The 21,418-nt window shown below is 36.9% G+C and overlaps 1 protein-coding gene across 15 annotated transcripts in view; it reads right to left on the bottom strand.

Moving 5' to 3' along the window:
• Positions 1–13,224: 13,224 nt before the first annotated feature.
• LOC127423641 (transcription factor COE3) overlaps positions 13,225–21,418 on the bottom strand; it is a 114,934-nt gene continuing 106,740 nt past the window's right edge. For 4 of the 15 annotated variants that reach the window (XM_051668128.1, XM_051668129.1, XM_051668133.1 and 1 more), the window contains exons 13-16: positions 20,757–20,922; positions 18,487–18,687; positions 17,632–17,829; positions 13,225–15,198 (exon numbers count right to left, since the gene is read on the bottom strand). In XM_051668128.1, coding sequence (XP_051524088.1) covers positions 15,167–15,198; positions 17,632–17,829; positions 18,487–18,687; positions 20,757–20,922 — 597 coding nt within the window. In that variant the 3' untranslated portion in view covers positions 13,225–15,166. The remainder of the gene's footprint in view (positions 15,199–17,631; positions 17,830–18,486; positions 18,688–20,756; positions 20,923–21,418) is intronic. The other 11 variants (XM_051668138.1, XM_051668143.1, XM_051668139.1 and 8 more) reach the window with 5 other exon arrangements.

Here is a 21,418-nt window from a genome sequence, read left to right as displayed (position 1 = left end):
ATATATTGGGTAAAATAGTCAATTTTCAATTAGATTTTTTATTTGAATTATTATTATTATTTATAGACTATTTTTATTTATTATTTTCTGTACTCTAGGCAACTGACTAGGTTTTGTGAGCTACCTTTGCCTATTGTATGTGTTTGTCAAACCAGCTTGCAAGGTGGTTTGCTCATCTTAATTGATTTAAGTTGGTTTAGCTGGCCTCCCAACCAAGTTGGTGTTTAGCTGGTTGCCTAGCCGGTTTCCTAGCCTGACCAGTTGACAAGTGCCCAAAATCTCTAGAAAACCATCAAAACAGATCAGATTGACCAGGCTCGGGAGACCTGCTGAGCATCTGTGATATACAACAGTCACACCAATACTGCAATACAGACACGTGAAAAAAAAAAATAAATAAATAAAAAAAAAATAAAAAAAACGTCAATATCGTTATGCTTTACTTTGGTAAAAATCGCTGTGACTGCAAAAATAATTGTTCTAATAATAATGACAGCAAGAGCTTGTGCCTGCCTTGCCTCACTTTTGATTGTGTGAACTCTTGACCTTTGCCTTTATTTGAGAGCTCACATGCCGCAGTAAATGAATGAGTGGCCGTCTCCACCAGACTGAGGTTATGAAGGATTATTGACTAAGGTTTTATAAATATTTAATGCTCGCATTAAAAACTATGGCAGAGGACGACCATTAGGCCACGTAATAAAGAGGCTTTCTGTGTGATTGAGTGAGGTAAGGGCCGAGCAGGGGCCGATCAGGGGCCACTCTTTGATGAAGACACAACAGAACACGTGTGGAAGGTTCTGTCCTTGCATTTATTTAATACTGGAAAAAAAACACGCAACACTGGACAGTAGTCCAGCTGTGTGTTGTGGTTCTGCTCGGCAGCTGCTCTCTGTAATTGGTTCAGTGGACGCGATTGCATGTCTTTATGACTGGTGAAAGAGTACAGAGCAATTATTACTAACTCTATAATGCTCATAGTTGTAAGCAAAAGATTAGACATTGACGTATTCCCATAACGCAAGCTGTGGGAACAGTGTTTGGTTCATTACTGTTATGACTTCTGTAACTTTCAAATAATAAGTAATGTAATAATTAAATAATAAAAAAATAAAAAAATAAGCTAGTTTTGTAATTTAAAGAAGTATTTTTATAAAATGGTATACCAGACTTTCAGAAATTTGCTCAGGCACTTCAACTTTAATAATTATAACTTGATTATCTACACAATGGCAATAAGTTTAACAGGGTGCCTAAGCAGCCGTTCAAACCAAATGCGTTTTTGAAAATAAAATAAATACAATTAAAAAAATAAAATAAAATAAAAAACACGCATACAACAGAATGCAAATGTCTAGAGTTACATTTTTAAAATGTTATGTTATTTTTTACCTGACATAGCATCTTACGAGATAGAAAAAAAAAACAACAAAAAAAAGAAAAAAGAAAAACAGCCAGACACGGTACACTGATCAAAGGCGCCTGTCTAGTGCATGTTTACTGTACATAGAAAAAAGCAGAAAAAGAGTGTAGATGGCCACAAAACGCATTTGATGTGAACGGCCCTTAACATGATTTGAACCAAAGAGTTAAGTCAGCCACTGATAAATGAGGGCTGTTGTTTCCCCATTAAAAATAATGACACTTCCTGGAGGTTAATGTCATTAAATAACTAGTTAAATGGATATTACAAAATTCTAAAGAAATGGAAAGTGATGATGGCATAAACTGTAGATATGAGAAAAAAAAAAGAAAAAAAAAGAAAAAAAAACATATTCAGGACAAAACAAAAACATTTTTGAAACATTTTGATTGGAGAAAGGAAATAAATTAAGAAAAAAAATGGATTTGATTCTTAATAAATTGGTTGTTTTTCACTTTAGAAGTTAGTAGTGCTTAGCAAATCTGGTAACATCTGCTCAAAACAAATAGTGACATTTAAGTGTGGTTTTGTAATAAAAGAAAGCTAGCTAACATTGTTTTCCATTTTTACAACTTTTAGAAAACATTTAATATATATATATATATATATATATATATATATATATATATATATATTTTCCCCAATACAATATATTATATATGATGGGGACATTAAAATTTACTGCATAGTAGGAATGAACCGTTCTTTCAGTGGCCATCAAGGCAATTAAGTTGCGTTCAAGGATGATAAATGCTCCTTCATACATATATAATGTAACTGTGGTCAGTTTGTTTGTGTCTTATTTTTATTTGTATTTTTTTATTTGGTTATACAAGATTGATATACTCTACAAAGAAACAGATGCTTGTGTACGGCGTACTGTAGCAGCAGCCATATCCAACTGCAGACGTTTGGCCGAATGGCAGGCGACCAAAAATCGATCTCTAATCTGATTAGGGGATGTTTTATTTGCTCTGATAGAATTTAGATTTTCTCTGAAGCAATTTCTTCAGTGGATAAAAGAAGCCATTTAAGGGTGGAACAGGCGATTTCATTCTCTGGGCCTGTATAAAGACAGGGGCCCACTATTGTCCAGTTTGTTCATTGTGCTAATTGTAAAAGACACAGATAGGCCACATGCAGTGTCCTCGCTAGGTAGGCGTTTGAATTATCTGGCTACAGATCATCCAGATCAGGCAAATGGGCACAACAGATCACATTCAAATGCCGTTCTTTGGCATATTGACACCGCGGCTATCAGGCGGGCCTGTTATCTGACTGAAACTGATCTATGCTAGCGGGCGGCCGCATAATAACCTGCGAATCAGTTATGCAGAGACTCTGTCTCCCCTTTAATTGTCCACATTGTGAGTAAGAAAACAGCCGGCAAACACTGTTGTCTTGATGAAAAATTGACGTTTTCTGACCTGCTATCCAGAGGCGCTCTGATAAGATACGTGGTTGTTTTAAAGGAGTGAGGTTATTCTAGGACTTTGCAGATGAGTATGGATCGAAGACCGTGACTATGAACTATGAGGGGTCTGGTCCCCACTACCACTTTTAGAAAAGTGATAACCTTGGCCGTTGAATGCATTGACTATTCACAGACAATTAGATGTCACCAAGTACCTTGCGATGGGTTTTCGCTCACGCAGGGCACAAAATTACAAAGGCAGCACATTAGCCGTGCTCTACAAACAAAAGTTTACTTATAAAACAAATTATTCAGGTCTGTAGTTAACCTCATAATTTGTCTGAAATATTGTTGTCTAATGTATTCTTCGGCAGGGGCGTAACACCCCCCCACCCCCAATAATAAAAACAAGTAAGTACATAATCGTTTTTTGATGATCTTTCTTTCATCAAGTATTGTGTTTCAAATGTAGAGCGCACATCACATGCAAAAAGCATCACATGCAAAAAGCATATATATATATATATATATATATATATATATATATATATATATACAGGTGCATCTCAATAAATTAGAATGTCGTGGAAAAGTTCATTTATTTCAGTAATTCCACTCAAATTGTGAAACTCGTGTATTAAATAAATTCAATGCACACAGACTGAAGTAGTTTAAGTCTTTGGTTCTTTTAATTGTGATGATTTTGGCTCACATTTAACAAAAACCCACCAATTCACTATCTCAAAAAATTAGAATATGGTGACATGCCAATCAGCTAATCAACTCAAAACACCTGCAAAGGTTTCCTGAGCCTTCAAAATGGTCTCTCAGTTTGGTTCACTAGGCTACACAATCATGGGGAACACTGCTGATCTGACAGTTGTCCAGAAGACAATCATTGACACCCTTTACAAGTAGGGTAAGTCACAAACATTCATTGCCAAAGAAGCTGGCTGTTCACAGAGTGCTGTATCCAAGCATGTTAACAGAAAGTTGAGTGGAAGGAAAAAGTGTGGAAGAAAAAGATGCACAACCAACCGAGAGAACCGCAGCCTTATGATTGTCAAGCAAAATCGATTCAAGAATTTGGGTGAACTTCACAAGGAATGGACTGAGGCTGGGGTCAAGGCATCAAGAGCCACCACACACAGACGTGTCAAGGAATTTGGCTACAGTTGTCGTATTCCTCTTGTTAAGCCACTCCTGAACCACAGACAACGTCAGAGGCGTCTTACCTGGGCTAAGGAGAAGAAGAACTGGACTGTTGCCCAGTGGTCCAAAGTCCTCTTTTCAGATGAGAGCAAGTTTTGTATTTCATTTGGAAACCAAGGTCCTAGAGTCTGGAGGAAGGGTGGAGAAGCTCATAGCCCAAGTTGCTTGAAGTCCAGTGTTAAGTTTCCACAGTCTATGATGATTTGGGGTGCAATGTCATCTGCTGGTGTTGGTCCATTGTGTTTTTTGAAAACCAAAGTCACTGCACCCGTTTACCAAGAAATTTTGGAGCACTTCATGCTTCCTTCTGTTGACCAGCTTTTTAAAGATGCTGATTTCATTTTCCAGCAGGATTTGGCACCTGCCCACACTGCCAAAAGCACCAAAAGTTGGTCAAATGACCATGGTGTTGGTGTGCTTGACTGGCCAGCAAACTCACCAGACCTGAACCCCATAGAGAATCTATGGGGTATTGTCAAGAGGATAATGAGAAACAAGAGACCAAAAAATGCAGATGAGCTGAAGGCCACTGTCAAAGAAACCTGGGCTTCCATACCACCTCAGCAGTGCCACAAACTGATCACCTCCATGCCACGCCAAATTGAGGCAGTAATTAAAGCAAAAAGGAGCCCCTACCAAGTATTGAGTACATATACAGTAAATTAACATACTTTCCAGAAGGCCAACAATTCACTAAAAATGTTTTTTTTTTTATTGGTCTTATGATGTATTCTAATTTTTTGAGATAGTGAATTGGTGGGTTTTTGTTAAATGTGAGCCAATATCATCACAATTAAAAGAACCAAAGACTTAAACTACTTCAGTCTGTGTGCATTGAATTTATTTAATACACGAGTTTCACAATTTGAACTTTTCCACGACATTCTAATTTATTGAGATGCACCTGTATATGCTTTTTGCATGTGAACATTGTTGGTATTTTTGTTCCATGAATTGTTCTTTATATGACAGTGTTAATGTGTAAATAGGCTTAGGCCAGTTTTCTTTGTCACAATGGTCAGATTTGACAGGGAACACCACAAGTGTTACTTTGTGCCCCTTTTCATAAAATAAAAGCATTTCAAATTAAAAGCATTTTAAAATAAAAGTCCTGTTTTTTGGTAATCTTCCCCATTCATTTTCAATGGCCGGTCATCTTTGAACGAAAAACACCACAATTCGGACCCACTTTATATTAGATGGCCTTAACTACTATGTACTTAACCATTTAATACCATGTACTTATTATTTACATACATGTTGTTGCATTGTAATTACATTTAAAGTACTTGCATTTAATTACATTTGTAGTTACACTGTTAACTTGACCCCTAATCCTAACACAACCCTTACCCCAAAACCTAACTCTAACCCCTAACCCTACCCTTACTCCTAAACCTACTCATACCTCAACCTCAGTAGCAGCACATGAGGGAATTGTGCAGAACAACATGTAGTTACACAGTAAATACATAGTCTTGTATGTATTTAATGTTAGTACATAGTAGTTAAGGCCACCTAATATAAAGTGTGACCTACAATTCTATTGATTCTATTGGAGAGGGGTCACTGTGGGGCAAAGACAGTTCATGTGTGTGTGTGTGTGTGTATGTGTGTGTGTGTGCGTGCATGTTTGTGTGCGTGCATGTGTGTGTGTGTGTGTGTGTGTGTGTGTGTGTGTGTGTGTGTGTGTGTGTGTGTGTGTGTGTGTGTGTGGTAATGTTGGATGGATGAATGGATGTTGGATGCAGTTCAGGGTAGGATAAAGTTCATTTCTGTGAAAAACAAAGCATGTAATACTCAAAAGAGTTTGTGTTTGTACGTGAGCGTGTGTGTTAGTGCACGTGTGTGTGTGTGTGTGTATGTGTGCGTGCACAGGTCCGAGGCCTTTTTGCTTGCAAGCACACATGCACATATGTGTACATGAACATGATGAACATGCTCCTGAACATTCAATTTTCTTTTATTTTTTATCTCCCCCATTAATTTTCAATGGGCAGTCATTTTTGACTGGGAACACCACAAGTGTGTCTTTGTGCCATTTTGTACAAAATAAAAGCATTTCAAAACAAACTTCCTGATTAAACATTAAAGCACACTAGTGTGATAAATAGTCCATAATGTTTTCATGTTTTATTTAATATTGCCAAAATTATCCACAAATTATGCTTTTTTCACTCAAAAACAGAGACGCATAAACTCAGGTCAATGAGGCCTACAATCAATAAGTTCCAAAATTAAATGCAAAACCTGTGCTAATTGACAGAAAACAAGTTGGCAAAAAGATGTAATCCAATAGTTGGTGATAATATAGAATAATGAGAGATTTTAAAGCCATTTTTGCAAAATATTCTGATATATACAAATATATATGTAGTTTGGGGTGTAGGGAGACCGACTCAATTGCATCATTCATAGTTTATCATGGAAGTGGGCAATTGCTGTTGGACTTGTTTAATGGGCTTTGTTGGCCGCAGTTAACTGACTGGTGGATCTCTCTTTTTTATTTTTTATAAGTGAAGTAGTAGGTGCCAACATGCACAACCACTTCCATTGTTTTACCACGTTTAAGGGAATTTTATGGCTCAACACAGAGCGAAGTGCCTAAATCCTGTTAACCCTGTTAGCCCAACAAAAAATTGACAATTTAACTTAGCAAAAATTGGATATTGGATTTTTCCAAAAATAAATGGAAATTACATTTTCAGTTGGGCTATAATGCTTACATGACATATTGAAATGACAAATTATTGATTTATTCTGACAGAAATCCACAACCTGGTCTCAGAATCACGTTAATATACCTATATTTTTTTGCTAAAGGGTTTTTTACGTAGTTCATTTTATTGGGTCGATTTTTGAGCCTCAAAAGTCATAAAAGCAACGTAAATTGACGTGGATGCTTCAGCAAGTGCATTTTTCATGTTGCATTTGCTTTTTATTGCACTATCGGTCAGGTTTAGGTTTATGGTTGGGAGGTAGGTTTTGTTGATTTAAAACTCGATAGAGCATTAACCTTAACCTCATCTGTTTTTGAGAAAATGTAAATGTTTTAATGCCACAAAGTTGACAATTCACCTTGGAAATGCCACGATACATGTAGGGAACCTCGTAATATCATTTAGCAAAAATGTTGCCACAAGTCATGTACTTTAATGAGATCAGGCTGGAAATCACACTTTTAAAGTGGATGTAAATGTACAAACAGATGCTATTTTACAACAGCTTCATATCTGGCTCATCTGATCACATTTTAGAGCCTGAACTATCTGTAATACAGTGAATTCGAAAATGGGGTGAAAAGCACATTTGACTTTTAAATCCACTGTGCCATAAGTCCCTGTTTAAAAGAACCCATCAACCTGTGCACTAGCTGCTGTAGGTATCACATCTGACTGGGCTCCTTTAGCCTGTAATTGCTCAACTTACATTTCAAACACTGGGCTCAACGAGGCATCCAGTTGAATCAGTTCTGGAGCAGCTTCCTGATGAGACAGACAGTGAAGCTCAATTCTATAGTCAGCTCACTAATGACCTTCAACAAGGTTAGCACCGGCACTGTCCTCTGCTAGCCCAATGACTGTGAGTGGGTTAATGATGCATGCATGACTGACAAACCCCATGTGATTCTGGAGGTTGTAACATCATGTGTTGATGAAGAGATGTCTTGTTAATATTGATGGAATCAAGACTTTTACCATTTTGTAGTTGTCACAATTTGACGGGCTACATGAAATGGTGGGAAATACAGTTGCTTTCTTAAGTTTACATCCCTCTTTCAGTCATGTGATATTAAGAGTATGTAAACTTTGAACAGGATAGTTTCTGTAAATTTAGTTATTATTTTGTCTTTTGGAATAGGGACCGAGGATGAATATTTATCAGGGTGGGTTTATTTTTGAAAGTCAATTTCTGTATAGGCACATACCTTAAAGTATTGGCTGCAAAAAAAAAAAAAAAAAAAAAAAAAAAGAAGCTAATTGAACATGTTAACTTTTGGAGTTAACCCCCAATTGTGGGGCATGTTGTCACAATATATTGGGCAAGTTGTCACACTGGGAACCTGCTATTAAGCAGCCTGTTACAGGAATTTTCAGCAAAATCTGATCAGTAAAACAATTATTAAATTAGATTTAATAACATTTAAAACATATGTGACAACTTGCCCCAATAATAGTCCAGTGAATATTTATCAGCGTAGGTGTATTTTTTTGTCAATTTCTGTCTTTGCTGCAAAAATGCTTTTAAACATTTCCACAGTCATTGTCTTAAAAAAAAGAAAAAAAAAAAAGATGCATTTTAGTGAACACATGTTAATCTTTGGGGCATGTTGTCCCACTGTATTGGATATGTTGTCACGTTGTAACCTGATATAGGCTTTTTTTATTTTTATTTATTTTTTATTTATTTATTTATTTTATCAAAATTTAAACTGTTAAACAATTATAAAACAAAAATATACAGTAGCTGCAAGCAGCAATTAACAGGGTTTAAGCTATTAAGGTCCTTTAAGTACATATGCAACCAATATTAAGTATTAATTAGACAGTCCATTATCACCTACAAGAATGATAAAGTACCTTAATTTTTCAGAACCATCATGTTAGATAGCTCAGACATATGACATTTTTTTACATTCATGACTCTAATAGAACCAACAAAAGGCAGAGGCGTGCATTTTTTTTTCATGTGTTGAAAAAAGACTGTTTTTAGACTGACGTCCTACATAAATGTCAAACATTTGGTGATAATATCTCATTCCGTTCAAGAGTTATAACCATTTAAGTAAATATGGCCACACCCACTTTGAACGTTTTGGCATACAGTTGCGACGATGAATCAAAAGTTCAAACTTTTTTTGATAATTATTAATATCAGGACTCCAGAGAATCTCTCTTCACTGGTTTGGTTCCAATCGGGCGAACGACCTAGGACCAGTTTGAAAAAGTCATTTTTTTTAAATAATCTTAAATATTTAACAAACAATTTGATTCACACCAATGCTTCTTGAGGCAAAATTGTCCAGAATGAGGAATTCTATCATATGGTATGAATAACGTGTGTCTGAGTGAAACAGTGATATATACAACGATTTACACTCATGAAAAACACGATAGCGTTTTGTTCCGATCTGCCTTTTCTAACCCTATCTAATAGCTGCTAAAATTTGATTGGTTGATGGCAGCCATGTTTTTCAAGATGTGAGACTGTCCTCGTAGACCTTGATGACACCTTTGACAAAGACACTGCATGCAAAATTAAAAGCTGATCGGACCAAGGGTTCCGTACTTACAGCCATTTTTAGATTATAGCGCCACCAAGAGTCAGAGGCATGCAATTTTTTGGGGGTGTCCTCAGAATGACCCCATACATATGTGTACCAAAGCTGGTGATAATACCTCATTCCCTTCATGAGTTATAACCGTTTAAGTAAAAGTGGCCACTTTTGCCACTATGTATGTTTTGGCTTACTGTTTGACGATGAATCAAAAGTTCAAAATTCCTTTGATCACTTTTCATATTGAGACTCTGCTGAATCTTTCTGCACTGGTTTGGTTCCGATCGGGCGAACAGCCTAGGACTAGTTTGTTTTTATTTAATTTTTTCAAACAATCTAAAATAGCAGGAAAACGAAAGGGCAGAGCAAATATTTGATGATATTCCAAAAGATTTGAAATGATGCAAGGAATCACAGGTAAAAATAATTTTGTTCCTTGGCCTTATGGTACAAGAGTTATGGCCCAAAATGATATTTTGGGGCGAGTCCATACGTATGGCTAGCCAGCCGGAGTACTACCATTCCCCAAAGTTTCAAGTCTCTAGGCCTTACGGTTTGGTCTGTGCAATCAGTTTTAGGGCAGAATAATAATAATAATAATAATAATAATCCTTACAAATACAATAGGATTTCAGCCCTTCGGGCTTGAACCCCTAAAAATAATCTATTTTAGGAAATGTCAGCAAAAATACAAACGAAAATGTACAAAAATAGCAAACCATTGTTTTGGCCAACAAATATTGTAATTGTATACAGTATATTTACAGTGATTACAGTGATTTATATAAAATACCTTTGTCCTGAGAATAAAGTTCATTTTTTAAGTTGAAATCTACCTTCATGAACTAGTTGACCGTTTCCTGAATTTTTGCTAGTGTGGTTTTATTGTGTCAACTTGTTAAAATATAATCATATGAACTTTAATTTAAAACGTTTTTGAACTAGGTGTTTGAAACCAACATACAAAACCACTGCTAGAGAAAACCAGTATTTGTGTAATCAAACTTTTGACTCTAAACCTTATAGTTACTGAGATATAGCCTGTGTGACAATGACCCCATGTGACAACTAGGTCCTGGTCTTCACAATATGTCAAATAGCTTCATGAAGAGAGTACTAAATAAAAAAACAAAATATGATTTTTTTTTTTTTTTATGATCCTTCCATTTTTATTAAATGATGAACATGTAAACTTATGAGCACAACTGTATCTTGTTGTCTAGCTGAGGCCAAACAGCTCCCATGGAGTGTCCAGAGTGAAGTGGCAGTTGTTCTTCAGGGATCAATGAGTTGACCAGGAGAACCTCCCCCCCTGGAGACTGTTATTTTTTCCAGGAATTCACAGAAGTGGAAGATGAAAGCCTTGTGTCACCAGCTCACCAAAAAACACCCTGCCGTAAGAGTCTCAGCCAATGCCACATCAAGGCCAAGGCTAGCGAGAGACGGGGCCGCCATCTTACCCCGCTCTGCTTCATAACTACACCTATTTATACCAATCGCTTCTGACAGCCAGCTTAACTTTTTTTCCTGTTAATTGTTTTTTCTGTCCTTGACTTTTATAATATATAATTTAGATAAATCAAGAACTAGATCATACATTTCAAATCACTTAACCTTTAATCTTTACTTAAAACTATAGCAGCTATGTGAACAGGTGTTCTGTATCGTAGCTGTAATATATTGTGTATCTAAGCATGGCTGAATCACTGAACTGACCTATCAGCATCCACAACTGAAACTACTCTTTTTATAATATACTATTATAAAGTAAACTGATTTTACATGTACTTGTCAATTAATTTTAAGACACTGGATAGAAAGCAAAAACCTAATATTAGAATATAATATTTTTAAAGGATACATTAGGCCTCTTTTCATCATTGATTTTGTACATACACTGAAACAATATATTTTCTTACTGAATATTGTTGTCTTGTTTTCATTAGAAAATGTGTAAACATCCTTAAAGCAAGGAACAAATTACCTGAAAAGCAGAATGACAAAATATATTGAAGGAATATTCTGGGTTCAATGCAAGTTATGGTCAATTGATAGCATTTGTGGAATAATATTACACACAAATAAATTTTGACTCGTTCCTCGTTTTCTTTATAAAAAATAATGCATAAAAAATGCATAAGCATTAACTGAGGTTACAGTGAGGCACTTACAATAGAAGTGAATGGGGCCAGTTTTTTGATGGTTTAAAGGCAAAAATGTGAGGCGTATAATTTTATAAAGGCACTTACATTAATTCTTCTGTTAAAACACATGTATTATATGAGCTGTAAAGTTGTTTAAAGTGTCATTTTTACAGTCAGGGTTTGTTGATATTACATTGTCATGGCAACAAAGTTGTAAAATTGGATATCATTTCACACAGAAAATGTTAGCAAGCGATTTTATCACACTAAAATCACGTGAACATGCATATTGTGTATGTCTTGTGGCTATACTTTTGAAATAGTGAGGATTTTAATGTTTACGGATTGGCCCCATTCACTTCCATTGTAAGTGTCTCACTGGAACCCAGAGTTTTGCTTTTTTTATAAGAAAAGGGCAAACAAGTCAAAATAAATTTTTTGTAGTAATTTTTATGCCACAAATGCTGTCGAGCTTAGCTTGTATTGAACCCGGAATATTCCTTTAATTGTTGTTTTCAGATAAATCCAACCAGATTTAGTGGGGTTTATGCTTAAAACAAGAAAAGAAAAAAGGTCAAAGTGTCAAGTGTCAAAAGGTTAAGAAAAATAAACTTGTTTTTCCTATTGAATTATTGTATTTATTTATTGTTTTACCCCATTGGCAATTTTTGTTATAAGCTTGTTATAAGCATAAATGTTACATAATTTTCTTGCATTTATCTGAAAAAAAAAAAAAAAAAACAACATATCTAATGTCATATTTCTTCTGAAGTTAATGTACTGTAGCTTCTTTGAAGACTGTTTAGATATTTTATACTGGAAAACAAGACTTTTTTTTTTTTTTTTTTTCATTGCATGTGTAATTATATCCTTCTTAATACATCACTGCTCTTGTTTTGTATATTTTATGATGAACATAATTTATTTTTTGACTTCATTTTGAATATCTAGCTGTTCTTAATAGCAAAAGCGACCAAAATAAGGTTACAGGGAGAAATTGGTCACAGACAAGAAATACTTTAATTAAATAGTATGTAAAGTGAACAACTTTGTACAATAAAATGTAGAAATGTGGCCATAAACAAATAAAATCTTACAAGAGCCAGAAAAATGGGCATTTCCTCTTGTTCAGTGAAATCTTCCAAGTTATGGAAACAGAGACTGAATGACTTAATTAGGCTAAAACACAAAACCAGATCGCAGAAATGATGAAATTCACAAATGCACTTCACGTAACCTTGGGTTTTTCTTACTTTGAAGGTGACCTTGCCGGCTTCTCCACTTGGCCGAGCTTTGTTGAGGCATCATAAAACAAATACATTGTGCATTCATCATTTCTCCCTTTCTACAACTGCCTTTGCTTCCTGCAGCTAAAGGAAACTTGTGTGCCGATTGCCAAGAAGAAACATCCACTTTGGGATTGAAACAGTAAGGGTAGCACCCTACCGACCATTACAACATTTACAAAGCGTTAAGTGCAAAGACAAGAAGCTAGCAATAAAAGACTTTACCGTGTCTCATTTATAAAAATCAGAAAGTGAAATGATTTCAGCTATGCTACGTAGTCATGGGCTACTTACAAAATGACTTTTACAATATAGAACATTGTAGTCTTTGTTCTCCATATATGATACAAAAAACTAAGTTTTAATTTGTTTTTATACCCTTTGAATGTTCAGTTTTACTTGAGGGAATAGGGTAAAATCAATGATAAAAAAGGCAAACTGACAAAATAGTCCAAAAAGATGAGGGGTCACAATAATTATTTTTTTATTTTAGTAAAAAATGTTTGTGCTTTTTACACCATTGATCTGAATGGAATAATGAGATTCATTGTGGTGTATGTTTGTTGTTAAAACAGCAGAAAGGTTGCTCTCGGGAGATTCACTGGAAAGCCTTTTTTTCTGACACATTTTAATAAACATTAATAGCTGATGTATATTTCTAGATGTTTTTTTTTTTTTTTCCTTCATTGTTTTCCTTCTTGATCCCTGTAAACATGGTTGAGTTATGTGGCAAAGTCATGGTGGCAGGTAAAAATGACTTTTTACATTCTACAAAAACAAAATTTACAACAACAATTGGATTTCCCCCCTGGGGGCGGCTTGACATGCACTTTATCTACTAATATTATTACAGTCAGGTGACACAAACAATTTATTTGACTATACAACAAACAGTTTCCTTAAAAAAAAAAAAAAAAAAAAAAAAAAAAACTTTTATAGATAACTTAAAAATTAATATAAAAATAAACAATGGATTTGACTGCTCCTTTGAATAGCAAATAAACAAACAAACAAACAAACAAACATAAATGGACGGATGGTCTTGCATGACATAACAGAATTTCTGAATTACAAATGAAATGCGTAGACGATACAATCTATCAATACAAAACATCCAAAAACATAGGTGATGAATCTTGGTTAAACCTTCTGCAATGCATCGTAACGCGATTTAAAAATTTAAAATTAAAATGATGGAAAGCAATATACAAAATTTCAAAGATAAATACAATATTTATAATTGATATGTTACAAAAATTTCCCTTAGTGACCGCAAGTGTTTTGAGTGAAAGTGTTGCAATGTATAAGACAATTTTACTCCTAACTGTAGGAATAAAACTCTGTACTAAATATTTAAGTGAATCTGGAAAATTCAAGACAAGTGTATAAATATTTAGCTACAACTTTGGCAAAATCACAAAAGTCTACAATTTTATAACCACATACAAAACACATTAGGGAATAAGGAGCTAGAGGTAAAAGGACAACTTTCTGGTACAAGAAACAGACTTCACAGTAGCCTAAGAATGCAATAGTATACAGTGCTAGCAAAAAGTTGAAAAACATTGCAGATCACACTAGCTTTACAGGAAGCTTTAGCAGTGGAAATATTTTCTCTTTTTTTGTTCCTTTTTTTATCTTTTTTAACCAACAGACAGTAGCGCTTCATCTCTGTTAGTGTGCTTATTGAAGGCAAGAGAAATTTTTTGCAATATCAAAGTTACAACTTCTACCTACAATAAGTTACAAAGTTCATTATCACCGAAGATAAGATCTCCGTTTGCACATTCCTCACACGATTTATTCTTCCTTGCCATGACGTTCAATTTATAAATCATATATCTCATATCATTTCCAGTTAATTGGCTCTGTATATATTGGCCCCCTTTTGTCTTACCACAATCAAAAATAAAAACAATAAACAAAAAATAATAACAATAATAAAAAAAAGAAAAATGAATTCACATTATGAAGATGTGCATCGGCAGCACATCGGTGAAAGAGAAACGTTCTTACACATTTTTTTTTATTTTTTTTTTTTATCAGTGTTTACATCAAATGGCATATCCACAATGTTTCTTCCCACACATAGACATAGCCAAGATTAAACCAGAAATGTTTATACAAAATAGGTACTCTTTGTTATTTTTTTTCCCCCTTTGGGATCATGAAAATATGACAAGAAATTCCAGTCACTAAAATTGAATTGTTCATGACGAAGTCGCTTGCATGTAAATTGATATTCGTTTGAATAAAATCTTTGAAACAAAGTGTCTTTTTCCTCCGAATAACAGAATAAGCTGCTGATTAACTTCATGACGAATGACGTTTCAAGGGTAATCCTCCGTAGTGGACTACGCCTTGTCCCCAACGAAGATACGGCTGCTTTACAAGGGAAGGGAGTGCAATTTACATGGGTGGGACCACCAGTCCGGACATGGCTGAAAGAGAAGAGAAACAAAGAGAGAGAATTTTAGCACCGGAGGTCTCAAGACACTACAAGGCAGACAAAAAACAACAACAACACTGTAAGTATGTCACTCGCATTTCACAAAATACTCGAGTGGCGAGACTTGGCGTAGTCGGTAAAGGCGCCAGGGATGTTTGTAAAATGGAGGCTGTTTCGGGTCGGGCTTGACAGTGGGAGGAGGGGGGTGATTGAGTGAAATGTGTTTCACCAACAAGACATGCTGGAAAGACTTCACTTTTTTAAAGAGGAGCTTTCTGACATTTTCAGGAGAAAGCATCCTGGCTCCCACATGTGTGATATTTCTCTTAGCGTTTTGTTAATGGCAAACACTGGGCCAGACTCCCAAGAGGGTTTCCCTGCTGACAGCCGAGAAACAACATGGTCACTTCTGCTAACGTCACGTAGACCCGCGGTCTCCCCTCCTCGGTCGGCAACCAGACACCCCTCCGCTTTGCCCAAATTGAAATCTTCACCTCGCTCCCTCCTGCCATTACCAGAGCTGAGTGGATGCTGGAAAACCATTTGCATTCTTGTGTCAGGCTGTATTTTGTTCCCTATCTTTCCTTATCATGACATCTAAAGTCCAGATCACAAGGCCAGACGAGGTTGTACGCCCACCTCCCGGCTCGCCCGCTTTGGAGTTATGGAGAGCGAACACAGAGATTGATGTACTAGCTCACTCCACTCATTTCCACAATTAGGTGTCTAGTGAAGTGCCAGAGAAAGAAAAAAAAAAAGAAAAAAAAAAAAGCTCTTTTGCCGCTTTCGACTTATTTGTAGAGTCATGCTTGGAGTGCTTTTAAGTTTGCCAAGGCATCTGATGTTGTGGCATTCCTCATTAATTTCTGCAAACCACATATTAATAAGTAGATGCATGTAGTGGCATGAACTTTAATTTCTCAGTTCATTAGGTCTAACATTATTAATCTCAGTTGCACACGCTATGGCTAAAACATGTTTTCAAAGCAAACAACTGGGCCTTGACGAAGTGCAAATACGAGCACACTAAACAGCAAGAGTAAGTCTTTAATTTACTGAATGATGCTGCCCTGCCGAGAATTCCCAATTCTCTTGCTCTTTCTTCTTATAATCACATTCAACCTGGCTTCTAATCACTTCTTCTCCTGTTAAAGGGATTGTTCATGAACATTCTGCCTAACATTTCCATTTGTGTTTCGCAAAAGCAATGAGGGTGAGTAAATAATGACAAAATTTCCATTTTTGGTTGAACTAGTCCTTTACTTTTCTTTCCAGCAATGTTTTTCATTGAAGGTAGTGCTCTGCTCAGCGTGTATAGCATGATATGTTAACATTTCTGCCCTTTTGGTTCTATCGCCTGCGTTACTTTTGTAGGAAACATGATTTTTTTTTTTTTTTAACTCAGTGCAACATTCATAAGAAATACATGGGACTTTGATGTAAGGGTTTTATCAAGGCCATGTATAACGTGATCCTTAATCCAAGGCAAAGAGAATATGGAGTCTTGATATGTGTCCAGGATCTAGAGGGACCCAGTAGGGTCAGTTAAGGGGGAATTTGTGATTGTATTATTAATACATACAAAGTTCAGCTCAGTTTGAATGCAAAAGAGGCTGGTTATTATTGGATTGAAATGGTAGTGTTTTTTTAAGCAATTTTGTTGAGTTACATACAGGGCCGTGGCTTAAATGAACAGGACCCGGGACAGAATATTCTGAATGCAACCCCCCCCTCCCCCCCCACACACCACCCCCCAACAATGTTCTTGGTAATCTCCCCTCAAAATGGCCCTGTTAGATGTTTTGTTTTAGAATCAAACACGGCAATTAAACATGAATATAATGCTTCGGATATATGACGCCTTGTGTTATATCGATCACGGCCACTCGAGAATGAAAGTGGACAAATCTCACGAGACACCTAACTTTCCTTAATCATTAATGAAAGATAAATAAATAAATAAATAAGCCCAAACATGCACATGCATTCTACATTCCGCATGCATAATGTGTTCTTGCACTTATTCGTCCATTCACCCATCCACACACAAATGCATAACTGATACAGGCAGCCATGTTTGTTAAAGAGACAGTTCACCCAAACATGAAAAATTCTGTCATTTGCTCATCCTTAAATTGTTTCAAGCCTATATTCAATGTCTTTGTATTCATTGAACACAAAAGGAGATGTTGGGCAGAATGTTAGTCTGCAAGTGGATAATGACTAAAACTAACAATTTCCCTAACATCTTCTTTTGTGTTCTGTAGTGAGTAAATGACAACATAATTTACATTTTTGGGTGAACTATGCTTTTAAGCAGCAGGGATGGCGAATGGATGGTGTCTCTGGGTACCAGAGTGCAATAATGCGACCCAACAGGTGAGGCAACTGCGGGGCGTTCTAAAAGCAGGGAGTCGGCTCTCACCTTGAAGTCCATTGCCATTTGCACTGGTGCAAGAAGGAGGTGGAGATGCTTGGGGCCTGACAACTGGAGCAAAGGCGCTTTTTTGTTTCACTGCAGAGATGACATTTGCAGGTGAGAATGAGAAAATGCCGTGTGTACTGCTACAGTTTGAAGAGAGGCTGACCGAAGAGGCTGCCATTGTTGGGCTCGATGGAACGACTGCAACAAAGCAGACATAGTCACCACTCAGAGAGAGAGTTCACTTCTTACAGATGACAATCAGAGAGCCGGGGCCTTGCCTCTTTTTCAAATCATATTCATGGAATGAAAACAAATCACGGAGAAATGATTATGAGGACATGGGCAAAAATGTGGGTGTGTGTTTGGGTCTTTTTTTTGGGGGGAGGGAAAGTAAACAAATAAGTAAATAATCAGGTAAATTAAAAAAATGGGGTTGGAATGGGATGAGATGTCCTGCTTCGGCCACTGTCTGGATAATAGGTGTTTTTATCGACTCTGATTGGGTAATTTTTTCCCCCGAAAACATTTGTTTGAGTGTTGTTTTTGGTGGCCTGCTTAGCTGAGCTGAATTTTTGATTAAATTTGTTCTTTTTGATCTTTTGTTCTTTTTTGTCATTTGTTTTTGTTTTGTTTCAATCGGGAGTTTTGATTGGTCGGATTGTTATATCTCGGTTGTTCAGCCTCCAGAGTCACCCCTCCTTTTATCCAGTAGCACACATTCCCAAAAGATAACAAAAAAAATAATAAAATAATAATAAAACAAACAAACCACAAAACAACAACAGAGGAGTGTCAAAAGGAAAGAGAAGCACAGGTGGGTACAGAGAAAGCGTGGGGGGGAGGAGTCGTAATTACCTTGATACTTACTGCCGTAGGGAGAGTTCGCGGAGGAGCCATTCAAGAATCCCGGTGAACTGGGGACGCCCAAGTTGGGCATTCCTGCATTGCCGTAGCCGTTCATGCTGTTGCTGACGGTGTTGTAGTTGGACTGCTGCGGGGTGCTGCTTGGCACGTAACCGCGAGGTGACACGCTGCTTGTGTTGCGACTGTAGCCGACTGTGGACAAAAGATATTGTAAAAAATATGTTACATTGCTGAACTAAAAAGTGGAATATTTAAATATTAATATTGTTGAATATTCTCACTAACTCGTATGGTCTCCTAGTTTTGGTCGCTCAAAAGCACATGTGATGTCTTTAAGAACAATTTATATGTTTCGTTTATCTAAATATACTGTACATATACTGTATATTAAATTTATGTTTCAATCATCAATGTGACAATTTACGTAACAATCGTTTTATCATTATACATATGTACGAATTTCTGTATAAACTGTTTAAAAAAACATGCATATCTTAATTGTCAATTTTTGTATGAGTGGTTTTAAGAACAATTTATATTTGTATTAAATATAAATATATGTATATTGTGAATTTCAGTTAGTAAATTCTAGAGACTGTTGTACGTGAAAATCCCAGGAGATCAGCAGTTACAGAAATACTCAAACCAGCCCATCTGGCACCAACAATCATGCCACAGTCCAAATCATTGTGATCACATTTTTTCCCCATTCTGATGGTTGATGTGTACATTATCTGAAGCTCCTGACCCATATCTGCATGATTGGATGCACTGCACTGCTGCCACATGATTGGCCGTTAGATAATCGCATGGATGATTGTTGGTGCCAGACGGGCTGGTTTGAGTATTTCTGTAACTGCTGATCTCCTGGGATTTTCACATACAACAGTCTCTAGGATTTACTCCGAATGGTGCCAAAACCAAAAAACATTCAGTGAGTGGCAGTTCTGTGGATAGAAATGCCTTGTTGATGAGAGAGGTCAACAGAGAATGGCCTGACTGGTTCAAACTGACAAAGTCTACGGTAACTCAGATAACCGCTCTGTACAATTGTGGTGAGAAGAATAGCATCTCAGAATGCTATTCTGAGATGCGAGTTGGCACTGTTTTGGTGGTACGAGGGGGACCTACACAATATTAGGCAGGTGGTTTAATGTTGCGGCTGATCAGTGTATGTACTGTACATAACACATTTTCATGTAAATCATGCGTAAACCATTCTTACGTGCATTGTTAATGAGACAATTTACGCAAAAATGATTTTACAATTTATATACATACTGTATGTACATAACGCATTTGTATAAATTGTTTGTAAAACCATTCTTGCATGCATTATTAATGCGCTGATTTACAAAAGAATTGGTTATGATACATTTATGATACATTTCTGCGTAAACTGTTTGTAAAACTATTCATACACTGCCAATGCAACAGTTTGCATAAGAATTGTCTCAAAAACAATTTGTTGTGTTTCTCAAGGCCCAATGTGTTAACTTGGCCATTCCGCACAGCTGTGCATTGAATCCACCTCCATGTTCGTAAGGAGGATATTCAATGGGTTAGCGTGTGTTCCAGTGTGATTTGTTTTCCATGTCCTAACCTTAGTGGAGGCAACAAAGGAACAGGTGTAAACCTATTATCAGTACACTGGCTAAATGCAGTGTGTGAGATAGTGCTGCGTGTTCTGGCAGGCTTGCAGTGGAGAGATGGGGACAGGGTCAGGCACCTCCTGGGATCTATGCTATACACAGCCAGCAAAGATAAAGCTGCAACCAGCCTGTGCCATGATTCATAATGCTAGCAACTCACTAATGTCCGCTAATCGTTGCAAGCATTTTTTTTCAGATATATTCCTTGTTTTGATATTCATATGAATAACATGGGCTGAATATTTTGAATATTGTGAATGTTTGCTGAATGTTTTGTATTTTATTATTTTAGACCCAGGGCCATGCTGATAAAGCCAACTTGTTTTAGATGGTTTAAGTTGGTTTAGTTGGACAAGCTGATTTTTAGCTGGTTGGCCAGCTGGTCTCCCAGCCTAATCAATCTGTCAAGTACCAAAGCCTTCTCTAAAACCATCCAAACAGACCAGTCTATCCAGCTTGGCCAGGCAGGTAGACTAGCTAGACACCTTAGGCTGGTTTAATCTTGGCCTTCTCCAAGATGGCGCTGGTTTGAACGAATCAAATCAAGTGGTTTAGGTCATATTCAGTTGCAGTTTATCTTCGCTCAGGGCCACACACCCTGGTCATTACCTTGTGAGGTCTCTGAGACGTTGACGGCGAGCTGACTGCCGAAGGAGTTGACGCCCATCATTCCGCCATGAGAGGCCGTGTTGGCGAGGGACGGGATCTGGTTGTGGTTACGTGGTACGCTGTACAGAGCCTCTGCGATATCTGCAGCCCTCTTCAGAATGATTTCCTACAACACAAAGACAGAGAGAGAAAAGTTATTGGTATGTTCTCAAAATAACTTAAGGCAAGAGATCTATAATTGAGTATTTTCATTCCTTAGTAAACACAATTTCTGCTAGTACCAACAGCTAAAACCAGCTAACTAAATTGTTAGGCTGGTCTTCCAGCAAGACCAATCTGGTCTATTTTGATTGTTTTAGAGAGGCTTTGGGCACTAGGCAGCTGGTCAGACTAGGAGACCAGCTTGTCGACCAGCTAAACACCAGCTTGGCCTATCTGTGAGACCAGCTAGTCCGGCCTAAACCAGCTAAGATCAGCAAACCATCTTTTAAGGTTTCTCAAGTTGTTTTTTCAGCACTGTTGTGCCTCATTCATGAAACACGAGCAGAACTAATTTCTATGTAAATTGTTTGCAAAAACCATTTGTGCCGGGAGGCGGATGAACCGCTGCCATCCGCCGGGGGATGGAGGAGGACCAGTCGACAGCGTGTCCGGGGCGGCAA

The sequence above is a fragment of the Myxocyprinus asiaticus genome, chromosome 32 (assembly GCF_019703515.2).
Source record: "Myxocyprinus asiaticus isolate MX2 ecotype Aquarium Trade chromosome 32, UBuf_Myxa_2, whole genome shotgun sequence".
Taxonomy (NCBI): domain Eukaryota; kingdom Metazoa; phylum Chordata; class Actinopteri; order Cypriniformes; family Catostomidae; genus Myxocyprinus; species Myxocyprinus asiaticus.
The sequence above is the reverse complement of the archived record's forward strand: the minus strand, read 5'-3'. Positions and strand labels throughout refer to the sequence as shown.